The sequence below is a fragment of the Cnephaeus nilssonii genome (assembly GCF_951640355.1).
Source record: "Cnephaeus nilssonii genome assembly, chromosome: 4".
NCBI lineage: Eukaryota > Metazoa > Chordata > Mammalia > Chiroptera > Vespertilionidae > Cnephaeus > Cnephaeus nilssonii.
In genome coordinates this window covers 37,896,305-37,910,771 of record NC_137075.1, presented here as the reverse complement: position 1 = coordinate 37,910,771, position 14,467 = coordinate 37,896,305, and the positions used below count along the sequence as shown (strand labels likewise).

The following is a 14,467-nucleotide window of genomic DNA, read 5'->3' as shown; positions in this document are numbered from 1 at the left end:
ACAGAACAACACTCAACCGAGCCGCACCAGCCAGGGCTCCTCTTCTTTTTTGTTTTTAAATGATACTGAGATGAGGTAAAGAATATGCATAAAGAAATCACACCTGTGCTTTAAATTTCTGTAATGTATTATTATGAAAACCATGGAATGGATATAAAACCCATACGATTTCTGATTAGGACAAGATGAAGAAATTACATGTTTATGTAAATTGTTTCTTTATAAACTTAGTATTAAACCACTGATTTATTTATAACTGGAATTAGGGGTATCACCAGTTTTCACCAATATGAGTAGTAAAAAGCTTGTGGGACAGGGGCATTTGGTACTGTGGTGACTCAGGGAATTTATTTACTCAGATGCTGCTGAGAGCTACCTCAAGGGAGTGCCCTGCATTCCTTCATCTTCCAAATGTGACCCTGAGACTCTATTCCCAAGCAGGACCTGATCCCCAGCGTGTGCACACTTCCTAGAGTAAATGAACACAGGAGTGAAGCATTTACAGAGACTGTGTAAGAGAATATACGGCTCAACACCTCACCTCAGCAAGAAGGACACACAGATGAAAAGGAGAGCATGGTGCATGAACAATTACTTATAGCTACTTTCATAACAGGAGGATCGGGACCAATATGAGGAGACAAGCCCATAGGCTCACCAACTTACGTTGCACAGGACAGAGCAAAGTAGAGCTGCAAGGGAGTCTGGGATTAAGGCTCCCTGGGATCCGGGCTAGCACCAGGAAGGCCGACAGACTCTCAGAGCCAATGTGCTGTGCATGGAGAAGGGTCTGACACATATCCAGAGTTGGAGGGGGAAGGGAAGTTCAAGAATTTTACAGTTTTGGATAGAACTGTAGGGAATGCATCACAGAAAATACCAGAGCATCAGTCACCAAGACTGATTTCGGTCTGTCCTCAGATGCGTGTGAAGCATTTACAGTGTGTCAGGCACCATGCAAGGACAGAATTTTACTTAATACACGGTACCTTCTTGATAGCCTGAGAAATAAACCAACATTACCATGGAGTGTGACAAAGTGCTCTCAGTGATGGGGCTATAACAGGAGCTACGGAAGCCACACGCAGGGCACAAAGTCAGAGCACTGAGGGACCGGGTCAGCCAAGGTTCCTTGGAGCTCTCTCTGGAGCTGTGCAGAGCCTAGATGGTTTGCATGATATTTGCGGGGGAGGTGAGGAGGAGTCAGATGCTAAAATGGGGCATGGTGTTCTAAAGAGTTTAAACTTTTTCTAAATGAATGCAGGGTTTTAAATAGAGGAGTGACCATTTCAGCTTTTCGTTTTAGAAAATCACGATGGCCCTGGGTTGGCCGATTGGTGGCGACAGCAGATCTGAGGCTGGAAGACCTATACAACCGCAGTTGCAATATTCTAAGAGGGAAGGCAGGAGGGCCTGCGGTGTGAACGGAGAGGGCAAATGCATGAGAAAGCTACGAAGGCAGCAAGAACCAGAGTCACTGACCAATCCCAAAGGATTCTGAGTAGTGTCCACAATGACTTGTAAATTTTTTACTTGGATACCTGGTGGAATGTAAAGATGTGATATAATGGGAAAGCAAATTTGGGGAGGGGGGAGATGATTTTATGTCACATTCTGTCCAAAAATAGCCATGCAAAGCCTTCAGAAATCACACCATACTACTTTCCCATTTACCTGGGAAAATATCAGAAGTCTAAGTAACCTCAATGGCTATGAAGCAAGTGTCTGATAAATATCTTATCCCCCAATTGTGTTTTATTCACTACCCATAAGAACTCTGAGTTTTGGACTTTGGATCTTGGTACTTAAGAATATTTATAGATTGATTTCCTTTGGACTTGTTTAACTTTATACCCTAGTGCCAGTAATAGATAGAACTACTTACTCCCCCCCCCCCCCGCCCCATCTCCCCAAGGAGCCTTTCTTTCCCCAGGTTATGCTTATTTTCCCAGGAAGAGCTACACTTTCAGCCTGTATATAGGAGGGAGGTGCTACACCTCACATCGTGTGGGTTACTCATCCACAGGAGCAACTCAGCTGACAGGTGGAATGAGGTAATGTGGCCATTGGTTTTAAGGACCTAACATTTGGTTTATCATCCCCTAACCCCCCGAATGGTATTATCTCAGGTACGTGTGCGTGCACACAGGGCTGTGTACACAGCATCATTTCATGTTGTAACCTGTGTTCTTCCATAGAGGACTCCACTCTCAGAGCCTTGTTTCAGAATCCATGTATCTTCCCAAGGCACCTGTGGGCCCTAGTGGAGCATCCCGATATAGTGTCCTCACTCGGCCACAGAAAGCTTGCATCAGGCCTAATCAAACCCAAATCTCACCTCACCTCACCTCACCTCACCTCACCTCACCTCACCTCACCTCACCACCCCAAGGTAGAGTGTAAAGAGTCAAAGGCCATCTCTGAAGGGAGCAGCTCTCAACCTGGTCCCAGGCGGATGACACCTTTATGGGAAATGGCTTTCTAAACCTGGCACTGAGGTGCAAGAAAGCTGATGAGGTGAGTAATGAGGCCAGCCTCTCCATGCTATGATTTATAGGACCGGGCATCACACGGTTCTTAGGAAATTGTAAAGCCGAGACTTCATATTTTCCAGTATGCACAACATGCGTATAGTCAACTAACTTGGAGTTAATGGCAAAGGAGTTGCCAGAAAATCAAACTCTGGCATAGATCAAACAAACGCTGTACTGTGCAGGAGACAGAAAGCAAAGGTGGCATTCACTCAGGCCTGAACCTCCCATCTCTGCGCCTTTCCCTCCAGCAACTGAGCCCAGGCACATCACCTTACCAGGACAACACACAGGCCTCTTTGCTGTCAGTCACACCTTAGCATGTCCAGGAAGCTGTTACAGTGACCAGTTACAAACTTTTAAAAATGGGCTTCTATCCAAATCATCAGGAGAGAAAGCAGGAATAATAAGTTATATGTTGCCCTGGCTGGTGTGGCTCAGTTGGTTAGGCCTTGTTCCAGGAATTGAGGGATCACTGGTTCAATTCCAGGTCAGGGCACATGCCTGGGATCCCCACTGGGGTGTGTGCAGGAAGTAGCCGATTGATGTGTCTCTCTCCTCCTCTCCCTCTTCTCTCTCTAAAAATCAATTTAAAAAATCTCAAAAAAAAAAGTTATATGTTAATTACCTGCCACCATTATTGTGTCCTGGCAATTAACCTTAAAAAATAATGCTAGAAAGGCATTAACACAAAAGGAAAAGGGAAATACTCCCAGTAACAAAAACCAACTATTCATTTCACTGGGTCGGCCATGCCCATAGCTTAGAGCAGGTGTTGAAAATTGCAGCCCACAGCCAAATTCAGTCCACCACTTGTTTTGTATGGCCCATCAACTAAGAATGGCTTTAACAATTTTGAATATTTGAAAAACATCAGAAGGGTAACATTTTATGACATGTAAAATACGTAAAGTTCAAATTTCAGTGTGCGTAAATACAATTTTATTGGGACATAGTCACACCTGTTTGTTTATGCATTGCCTGTGGTTGCTTTTGCACTACAACAGCAGGCTTGAATAGTTCCAACAGATCGTATGGCCTACAAAGCCTAAAATGATTACTACCTGGCTCCCTACAGGAAAAGTCTGACAACTCTAGGCTTAGAGTATCATTGCTCAAGGTGGTATAGTTGGCCCTAACCAAATGCTTGTCCTTGGTAGGGACTAAATATTTGTGGCCCCAGTGATGAGAGGCCCCGCATGAGTGCAATTAAGGCCCAGAAACACAAGAGCTCGCTTCCTCTCTTTGCTTTCGACCATGTGAGGATACAAAGAGAAGTCAGCAGTCCTATCCTGGCATCCTGATCTTAGACTTCCAGCCTCTAGAACTGTGAGAAATAAATTCCTGTTGTTTATCTGTCAACCAGTTTAGGGTATTTTGTAATAGCAGCCCAAGCTGACTAAGACAGTCTTCAAATACTCCCCATGGCCTTGTCAGTGTCCAAATATTCCATTATTAGTCACTTACTTTTCAGTGATTAGCTCGTTAGTGGGGATTAGTTTATTGTATTGGGAAATATGATTTGAGAGCGGACCACAGAATTCCCCAGCAGTGGGGGTTGATAAAGAGGATGGCTCAAGCTGGTGGAACAGAAGGGCAGTGGAACTCTATTTGCATTGATTCACAATATTACTAGGCTTCATGAACTAACTGGGGCCGGGCGTCCTGACCTATGCTGCACGTGAGAACAATTCACCTAAGGTTCCCAAAATTATCGTGAAGGTTTGTTAATAACTGAATAACCCTAGAAATCCCCTACTCAGCCCAGGCATCCAAGGGGAGAGGTGCATTCCAGAGCAGCGGTTGCCAACCGGTGGTCCGTGAGGTCCGAAAGGTTGGCAACCGCTGTTCTAAAGGACCCAAGGGCAAGGCAGGAAGGTTTCTGTACAAGCCACCGAACCTCAGATGCCTCCAGGGCTGACTTGTTAGCCTAAACTTGATCACTCTTCTCTTTGTTTCCCACCCTTGCCTCATCTCCAGGCTGAGAGGGGTGGCCCGAATTGAATATGAAGCACTCAAAACAGCACCAGGCAAAGGAGCCCTGTGTCTGCTCTGGACCCACATGTGCACAGAGTTTGGGCTTTGAGTCCTGGGTGGGACCTGGGGGCTGCAGAGCCGCAGAAGCGTCTCTCTGGTTTGCAGACCTAAGAGCCCAGCCAAGGACAAGAGTCACTCAGTTACACATTAGAGTTCTGGGTTTTCAAAGGGTGTGGACAGACACCCCAAACTATAGAGCAAAAAACTCTAGATAGTGAGTGGAGAGAAAAGCACACTCCAAGAGAAGATGAAAAAGTCACATCTAAACTGGGCAGAGCAGGTGGAGAAATCTGGGGGAAAGCTGACACACTCAGGCTACATTTACTGGATATGCCACTTAGGAAAATCAAATTCAGTGCTGTGCTCTGACGTATCTTCTCAACTGCATCAGCAAAACCTTAAACAGAGCAATGACTTCTTCCTTCCTCAGTTACCCTTTTGGCCAGAATGTTTAGTCTAGGAGGAATTAATAAGTTGCTAGAACAAGAAAGGGGAGTCATGAGGGTGGGGAGAGAGGTTGAGAAATATTCTATCCAGCAGCACAAATCTCCCCGGTGCTTTTCCCAGCAGGCATGTCATTCTGCTACATGCAATAGGTCAGAGGCATGGTAGAACTGAGACTTAGCTCACTGCACAATTTAGAGGTGATTGTTCAGAGCTGGGAGGCAGGGAGAGGGGCTGCACTGGGGCCCAACAGAAAAGCTTTCAAGCCTTCTTACTGCTCAGGTTTATCCAGCAGCTTCAATTCTTCTTCTTTGGATGTCTCATAATACTTTCTTATTTTAACCAATTCATCCTCTTGGGCTCTCTGTGTTTAAAAAGAAACAGAACAAAACACACATAAAATAATGAGCACTGAGAATCAAGCAATAATTCATCTCGTGGCACATATAAACTAATTACTAAAATTCTACTGCACACCAAAAAAATATATATTTTTTGCCAATCTGACAAAAAGCAATAGGTATAATTTTGATTCACTCAAACCAGATGGCTATTGTGTGTTGGCTGTTGTCATTTTTTTTTCCCTTGACAATCTAAGGAAAAAGAGGTCAGTGCCCCTGACTAAATAGTCAGGTATTGCATGTTTAGTAAATTCTTGCAGTACACCAGTGTGCCATGGTACACTGGTTGAAAATCGCTGGTCTAAAGCAATGTGTCTCGAAGTGTGGTCTTTGGACCAGCAGCATCAGTACCACCTGTCACTAGTTAGAAATGCAAAATTTTGGCCCTACCCTAGACTTAAGAAACTCCAGGGGTGGGATCCAGCAAGCCTCCCAAGTGATTCTGGTGCATTTGAACGTTTGAGAATCCCTGGCTAATGCAAATGGTCATAACAAGTGATATCAGCTGATTATAGAAGCCAGGACATTGGGCTGCTGCCTTTGAATCCTCTCTCTGTTTGCCCATAAGCAGATAAGGGTCAAGTTGTCCTTAGCATTTGCTTCCTGACTCTCAATAGCCCTCCTAACTTATGTAGGCTCCTGCCTTTCTTTTCTAGTCACCACCTTCTCTTTTTCTAAAAATTTTAAGCATTCCTTGTCTATACTGCTTATTTTGGCATTTAGTTGCACACTTTCTCAATGTATCCAACTATTTCAGTTGGATGCAGCTTACCTCTACTGTGAGCTAACAAGTACTGACCATGTATACAGCTCCGAGCCCAGAGTAACAAAGAAAAGCATTAGGAAGGCACTTTGCCTTCTGCAAAGTCCTTTAACACAATCGCTTATCCTCATTATATAGGTGATTCCACAAAGCCAAGAAATACCTGGTACAGGACCTGACTCGCAATCTCTCTCAACAAATGCAATGTTAGCTCCTGATGGCCTCGTATTTGTGCACCTTCTTGTCTTTTAATGAGAGCCTTACTGAAGGAAACGTGAGAAGTTCCCACCCAGTAGTACTAGACAACTCTTGGTACATGTAAAGGATGTAAAAATGTGTAGGGAACTGTCCAGAGAACCTGTAATTGTGCTCGTTATTTCCACATACAACCCAAATTTAAAGACCATATATGTGTATAGTGCTGTTTGTTTTCAAAATACATTGCTACTGCTACATATATTGAATTATCTTTTAATGCTCAGAAAAATCAGGTAGAGCACATTAGAATTCTCGTTGCACTGATAAGCAGACAGGCTTAAGGAATTTAAATGGCTCAAAGTCACTTAGCAGTCAATGATAGAGCTAAACCTGTCTGATTCTAAATCCAGAACACACACTCACCATCCTATGCTACTCCCACATTCAATACCGTCAGCTCATTTGGACTAAAAGTAATCCTCCTAGCTGGTATTAGCATTTCCATTCCTCATAGGAAGACACTGGTGTACACCAACATTGAGTCAGTAGCTTACCTTCGTTAACTCTGATAGCAGGCTACAGGGCTGAGTTCCATGGCACAGAAGTGGACTCCACCTTGAGCCACCCTCCCTTGCTGTTGTGCAAAGTGATCTGCTAACTCAGATACCACAGTGGGGGTGAGGAACCTTGTGCTTTTCTCATGTCTGCTCTTATTTGAGCTTGCATCTCTGTGCCTTCACCTCATCCATGTTATCTCAAAATGCTCACCACCGAAGAACATGAATGAATGGCTCAGCAATTTTTCAGGAGGGAGTCGATTATAACCATTATTGTTAGACCTTAACATTTTATTTATTTATTTATTTATTTATTTATTAGTTAGTTAGTTAGTTAGTTAGTTAGTTAGTAAAGACATGGAAATATGGAAACTCCTGCTCGGAATGGCTTTGATACTCACATTTTCATATAAGGCCGCCAGGGTCTCCAGATCAACCACAGAGTCATCCACATTGAAAATGGCTGCCGAGCACCCAAAAAGGGAGAAAAAAGAGTAACAGCTTTGATTAGACTCCCCCATGCTAACGTTCATTCTGTGCCTAGCTCCCAAGCAATACAATATTGCCCTTTCTCATACAAGGTGTGTCTTTCAGCATGTTCTGTCTCTTTCCCTTTGCACTTTGGGGAAAGAAACCAAAATGGTTGGCTGCTATTGCTGGCCTGAGCCCTGGCCCCGCCCGGTTCAATTTCTTGAGCTCGGTGTCCTTTCTGCTGTTTAATTTAGGCTCCACGGGAGAAGTGTATGTGATTTAAAACTAAATCAGTTTGTAGGTTTAAAGCACAATTTTAAATCTTTCTTCCCGGCTGGTAATTGAAGAGATTTAGTACCTAATGCACCAGAACTGACTCTTGCCCATTACCAGGAAGAAAGAGAGAAAAAGGACAATGTTGGCAAATTAAATGAATTCAGCCATGTGATTTCAGGCACCTTTCCATGGCCACTGCAAACATCTTGTTTGGATTAAAAAGACAAGAAAGAGCAATAATTGCATCAATGGCAAATTAAGATTATGGAAACCTCCCAAGAGTTGGTCTTAAGGCAAATTTTCATTCCCATGGTTTTATTAGGATTCTGCTTGTTGTTCTGTATCTTAAATAAGTCACTTAGCTGTTAACTGATATGCTTATGATTTCATCTAGAGAGATTCCTTCCCATATATACCAGGATACAAACACTGATTTTAAAGCCTTAATGCATTTGGCAATCAAAGTGTTTGAAATAGGCTGCTCCACATCTTTAAATAATTATTCAAAACTAATAAGGTTTGTTCCCTCAACCCCACCTCCCTTCTCTGACTTTACATTGTGAAATTAACCAGCACGCTAGTAAATTTTCTCTGTGGCAGGCTAATTAATTTTATTAAACCAACCAGTGATATTTAGAATGCCTTAAAATTCTGCTCGTCAACCATTATTCTATTCATTGGCATTACACCATGGTTTTCAGAGAAGGTAGGGATCAAGGTAAAGGGCAGGTTGCTTTCAAATTGCTTTGCTTCTTCTGTAATTTAGAATCATATGAATCCCTTTATACAATTTTAACAAAGTTAATTAACTCAGCTAAGATCATGTAACTTCACAGGACACCGAGAAATGTACTTAAAATTCCTTCACAGGCCGCCTTTCTCTAACTTAGGAGTTTAATCAGCAAGCTATTCCTAGACACATGGGCTAGTGAGAAAAGAAGAGGTTAGCATGCTAGAGACAAAGTCAGTCATCTCAGATTCTACCAAGACAAAGAAAAATTACCCTTCTGAAAAGGCCAATCTGAAACCACAAAGGAAAATGTAGTTTGAGAAAGAATTTACCCTCCCATCACTGTTCTTTGTACATGGAGATAATATGAATTCACTAATTTGTTAGATAGACTAGGTATTTTTAATATGTTGCTTTAAAAAACAGAAACTGGCCCGGAACTATGTTTTGGTTTTTTTTAATGTCAATTCCAACATTCTCCTACAAAAATCAGCCAATAGGAATGCAATGAGAAAAGGTGAGATTCTAAATAATTTATCAGAAATGTTCACTTCTAATCATACATCCTAGTTACTATATATGAACTATGTAAGTGTAGTTATAATTGAGAACCCTTAACTAATGAGAAAGAGAATATCTGCGGGTTTCTTTTCTTAGAGAGTAAATATTTGGTTTTAAAAGTTAATCGGGCTCTAGCTGGTTTGGCTCAGTGATTAGAGCGTCACCCACAGACTGAGAGGTCACAGGTTCAGTTCTGGTCAAGGGCATGTACCTTGGTTGCGGGCTCAATCCCCAGCAGGTGGTGTGCAGGAGGCAGCTGATCAATGATTCTCATCATTGATATTTCTATCTCTCTCTTCTCCCTTCCTCTCTGAAATCAATAAAAATGTGTGTTTTTTTTAAAGTGAATAGTATGGGTCCCAGATACACCATTGGAGGGTTTCGTGGTCAGCCAGTGCCCCTCCAGTGGACCTGGTGGCAGAAAGAACACATCTAGCAAGCACGGGGCAGAAGCACAATCATGGGCTCTGGAGACATTTGGTTGCTCATTCACCCATCCCTTGAGTAAACATTTGTTGAATGTGTACTAAGTTCTAGAAACTGTTCTAAAATGCTGTGATTATATATATATAAAATGTATAAGATATTCAAAACATTTGACCTCTTGACATTTATACTCTAGCTTAGTGGAAGGAAAAAAAAACACACAAGCAAATCGTTTCAGATAGTGATACACTATGAAGAAAGTAAAATAGAGAAATGAGTGACATTAGATAGAATGATTGATGAAGGCTTCTTTGATGAGGTCAAATTTTAGCTACCCACTGAAGGGGTCAGTTCTTCAAATGTCTGGGAGAAGAGCATTCCAGGGAGAGGTAACTGCAAAAGGAAATTTCTTTTTTCTGGTGAAGAAACAAGCATAGGGTACAGAAAAAGACCAAGATGATTATCATGGAGGGATCAAGACATCCTCACTATGTGATCATGGCAGGTTAAACTGTCAACCTCAAACATATAAAACATATACCCATAAAACGTAATACCTATAAACAAGTAATACCACTTACTGAAAATATTAAGGGAGGTAATGTGTATGCTTGGCATTGCACATAGAGCATATAAACTCAAAGTGGTATCTATGAACTATGACCATTTATGATTTTAAATATACACATTGTTCATGTGTTTTAATGTTTGTTAATGCCTTATTTGCTCTAACATCTGGAAAGAATTAGAGAAAGAAGACAACTACTGAGTAGTTTGCTATACACAAACTTTCCAGAATTCTTGAGTGTTTAAGGTAGGAGGTTCAACTTTAAAAAGCACTATTAATAGAAAAGGCATATGCACAGATAACACTACAAAAAATAATGTATCAAATGTCTGAAGGTTAATATAAGATGCCTTTGGGTCCATTCAGAATGCTAACCTAATTTTATCTCTAGTTACCATCTTTCTCACTAACATACCCTTCATCATACCACCAAAGCTATTTTTTGAAAACACGGGTCTCAAAATTTTACTTTGATGTTTAAAATACCTTGGATGTCTTTCCTTTAAATATTGGGTGAAATCCAAGCTTTATGGCCTTATTTTTAAGCCCACCCACTTCCTGCCCCCAAACTACACTTCCAGTCTCATCTCCTACCACTTCCATTTCTCCCATGTACACTGTGCTCCAGCCAGATTGGACAGCTCCCCAGCTCCACAGTTTCTGCCTTTCCCACCCTCATCATCCAAGGCCCTGGTGAAAGGTTTTCTGCCCTGGAAGGATCCTCTTGACCTTGGGATCCTTAAGTCCTCACTCTTTGCCTCTTCCATGGTATTGTACTCTATTTTTATTTTAAGAACCTGTATTATGGTATGTTGCATAACAGTTTCCTCTCCCATTGAATGGTATGCCCCTGTAATCAGGGATCGTTCTATGCATCTTGATAAACCCAGCTCCCAGCAGAATACCTGGGGTGTAATAGGAATAAAGTAAACATTTGTGGATGGGAAAGATGCTACAGGAATCCCAAAGAGTGAGTCCTTCTGCTAAATGTCAAAGTTTCTTTTCTTTTCTTTGTTATTAGATATTTTAAAAAATTGATTTGAGAGAGAGAGTATGGAAGAGGGAGAGAGAGAATATCCAATGAGCGAAGGAAACATCAAGTGGCTGACTCCTGCATACTCCCTCATGGGGATTGAGCCCACAACCCCAGGCAAGTGCCCTACCAGGAATTGAACTGGTGACCTCAGTGCATGGGACCATGTTCAACCAACTGAAACAGGCATCAAAGTTTCTTGATAAAGAGAGCATGGGGTCTTGAAAAAGAAAACATAGTACGTTAGAAAGGGATAAGATGTTGACAGATAAAATAGTATGGGAATGTATCTGAATTAAGGTGGTTTGCCCACCCCCATTTATCCCTCTTAAAAAATCAAGGTTTAGCCCTGTCCAGGGTTGCTCAGTGGTTAGAGTGTCAGCCCATGCACATACCCGGGTTGCAGGTTCTAAACCAAGCCCCGGCTGGAATGTGTGAGGGAGACAACCAATCGATTCTCTCTCTCACACTGATCTCTCTCTCTCTCTCTCTCTCTCTCTCTCTCTCTCTCTCTTTCTCTCCCCCCCCTCTGCCCCTCCCTCCCACACTCTCTAAAAATCAATGGAAAAAAATATCCTCCATTGAGAACAAAACAAAACAAAACAAAAATCAAGGTTTAGTTAGTACAGTTGCATAATTATGCCCCTAGTATAGGTGCATTGCTTGACCAAATATTCCATACCAAAACATAACTAAGTATAACAAGTGAATTTTCTCATATTTTAAGAAAAATATTTTTCCCTTCATTCTTGACCTTTAAAAACTTTTAAAATAGCGGTATCATCTTAGGGAAAAGGTTACCAGTAAATATTCAACTGTTATATGGCTTCAGGAAGACACCTGAAACACCCATTTATTAATCACCATTAATTAAGCCAAATTCTTCCCAAGCCATGGCCAGTGAGCATCGACTGGAAGGATGTGGGACATTCCCAATGGAAAAAGCAGATGCAGACAGGCTAATGGAACTTGCAGGCAATGGCAGGTAGTTCAATTTTGGCTTGAAGAAAGCATCAATTAACTGGACTAAGGAGGTAAGATTCCAACCTAGTCTGGAGAAAGAGCTTGTGGGATTCTGAATGCTATGATGAGGAACCTGTAGTGCACCTAATATATTGCAAGGAAGCACTAAGCTGTTACAAGTGGGGGAATAAATTGGCTAAAGTTATAATACACTAGAGGCCCACTGCACAAAATTAGTGCACAGGTAGGGTCCCTAGGCCTGGCCGGCGATCAGGGCCGAACGGGGCCTTCCTTCCCCTGGTTGCTAGCTGCCGGCCAGGGCCTTTCTTCATTCTGTGCCGCCTCCTGATGGTCACTGCCCATCATAGCAAGTGGTCAAACTCCCGGCTGGTCGAATTCCCAAGGGACAATTTGCATATTAGCCTTTTATTATATAGGATAAAACACATCAAAATTTGGAACCACTGGTTTCAAACCTCTTCTAGTGGCCAAAGGGAGCAAAAACCTGAGTACTATGGACAGAAAGAACAGGAACAGAGGAGAAAGACTAAGAGAGCATACAGAGTTGTATCACTAGCTAGCTCTGGACTGAGGAAACTGGAGTATAAACCACTCAGAGGCTTTATGCCTAGACTTGGGGGAAGAGCTTTGGGCCTCCCACAGAAATAGGCAAAGGAACTTAAGAGCTGGACATCCCAGGTGATCTCCTCACCTCCACCCCCACCCCCAGGTCCTAGGGAAGGAATGGGAGAGAGGAAATGACTGGTGAAGGAAGAGTGGATGATAGAGCAATTTAGGGCCAGCACCAAGTACTCCACTGGAGCTTCTCATCTTCCATGTAAGGATCTTAAAAGTAAAAGTAAAATAAAATCCACAAGTGGAAGGAGCACTATGAAGAGATCTGTGGGTGGAGCACATGAGCTTAAGGAAATTAAATTATCTCTATTATTTCTATCCTACACAGTGGCCAGGGGAGGGGGTTAGGTTATTGGCCAAATGTCTAAAAAGTGAAAAACAAAACAAAACAAAAAAGCTTAAGTCCCAGTTCTTCTAGGTCAGTGGTCGGCAAACTCATTAGTCAACAGAGCCAAATATCAACAGTACAACGATTGAAATTTATTTTGAGAGCCAAATTTTTTAAACTTAAACTTCTTCTAACGCCACTTCTTCAAAATAGACTCGCCTAGGCCGTGGTATTTTGTGGAAGAGCCACACTCAAGGGGCCAAGGAGCCACATGTGGCTCGCGAGCCACAGTTTGCCGACCACAGTTCTAGGAGAACTGTCTTGCATGTACATAATTGTGCCTCCTATTCACCAAAACAGTTTAAATTCCTACATAAGGACAGAATCAATACTTGATCATTCTATTCCCCAAAATTCTGGGGCAGTGTATTAGAGAATTAACTCTTGAAGACACTTACCATCACATTTATAAGCATTACACAAACCCATTTAATTAGTTAACTGATTGTTACGATGTCAAAAGAAATCAATCATTAAAATATTTTTGGAGTTACCTAGGATCAGGTAGTGCCATCCATTTTCTACTTTAAAAACACACTCTGTCTCTCTTGCTCTGTCTGCCTCTCCCTCACACACAGACTCACACACTCATGCACCCATACACACCTTTTTATCTTGTAAGTTGAATAAGCAAATCTCAGCTTACACAATTCTATGCATGCCTCAAAGCCCTGATACAGTAATTCCAAGTAATTCTAGCTTTTGTTCCCTTCTGTACAGGGCTCATTATACCAACACGCCTGCAGATGGTGTCAGAAAGGTGAAGTGTCAAATCCACAAAGGGGAGACCCCAACAACTCATTGCTACTGCAATATCAATCATTGCTGGTGTGTTTTACTTTTATCTCCCTCTCTCCTTAGTTATTCCGACTCACACTGTCAGTTCAGCTAGAATATTTCACCTACACCTCACAATATGCCGAAAGGAAGTAGACACACGCTGTGAAAAGCTGGTAATTTTATTGGGTTCCTTTACCTTTAAAAATCTGTTACTTGGTCAAGTCTGGTTTCTGGGCTCCTTTTTTGCAGGGAAATTGAGGCAAACATTTTTATGTGGTCCTCTGGTGCCTGCTCTGTACTCCAAGAATTATATACACAAGGATCATTAGAGTCGTGTTTCGCCCATTAAGATATAATAACCGTCAGCAGGGACAAAAAGCAGATCAGTATCACAAATTCAAACTAACAGGCGCACATAAAAACTATGCGCCTGCTCTGGGCACATGCACAGGGTCAGGGTCTCACACAAGAGGTAAATTCCCCCTCCCGTTTGCAGACAGCTTTGCACAGACCAGGGTAAGCAGAAAGAACACGCAGGAATTCTAAGCCCTGCAACCACTTTTAACCCTGAACACTGTTCTATCCCTGAGCGCACCTTGTCCAAATAAACAAAGGATGGCTGCTCGCTGTTCGAAGGGCTTCTAATTAGTAAAAAAACAAGCAGTTACTCACAGGAGCTGATTTAAAAATATATATTGTTTTAT

At 42.2% G+C, this 14,467-nt stretch overlaps 1 protein-coding gene across 3 annotated transcripts in view; it reads right to left on the bottom strand.

Annotated features, from left to right (window-relative positions):
* FMN1 (formin 1) overlaps window positions 1-14,467 on the bottom strand; it is a gene marked incomplete at its 5' end in the record, with an annotated part of 414,719 nt that overhangs the window by 145,678 nt on the left and 254,574 nt on the right. For all 3 annotated transcript variants that reach the window (XM_079768750.1, XM_079768751.1, XM_079768752.1), the window contains 2 exons: window positions 5,288-5,376; window positions 7,333-7,394. In XM_079768750.1, the coding sequence (XP_079624876.1) occupies window positions 5,288-5,376; window positions 7,333-7,394 (151 nt within the window). The remainder of the gene's footprint in view (window positions 1-5,287; window positions 5,377-7,332; window positions 7,395-14,467) is intronic.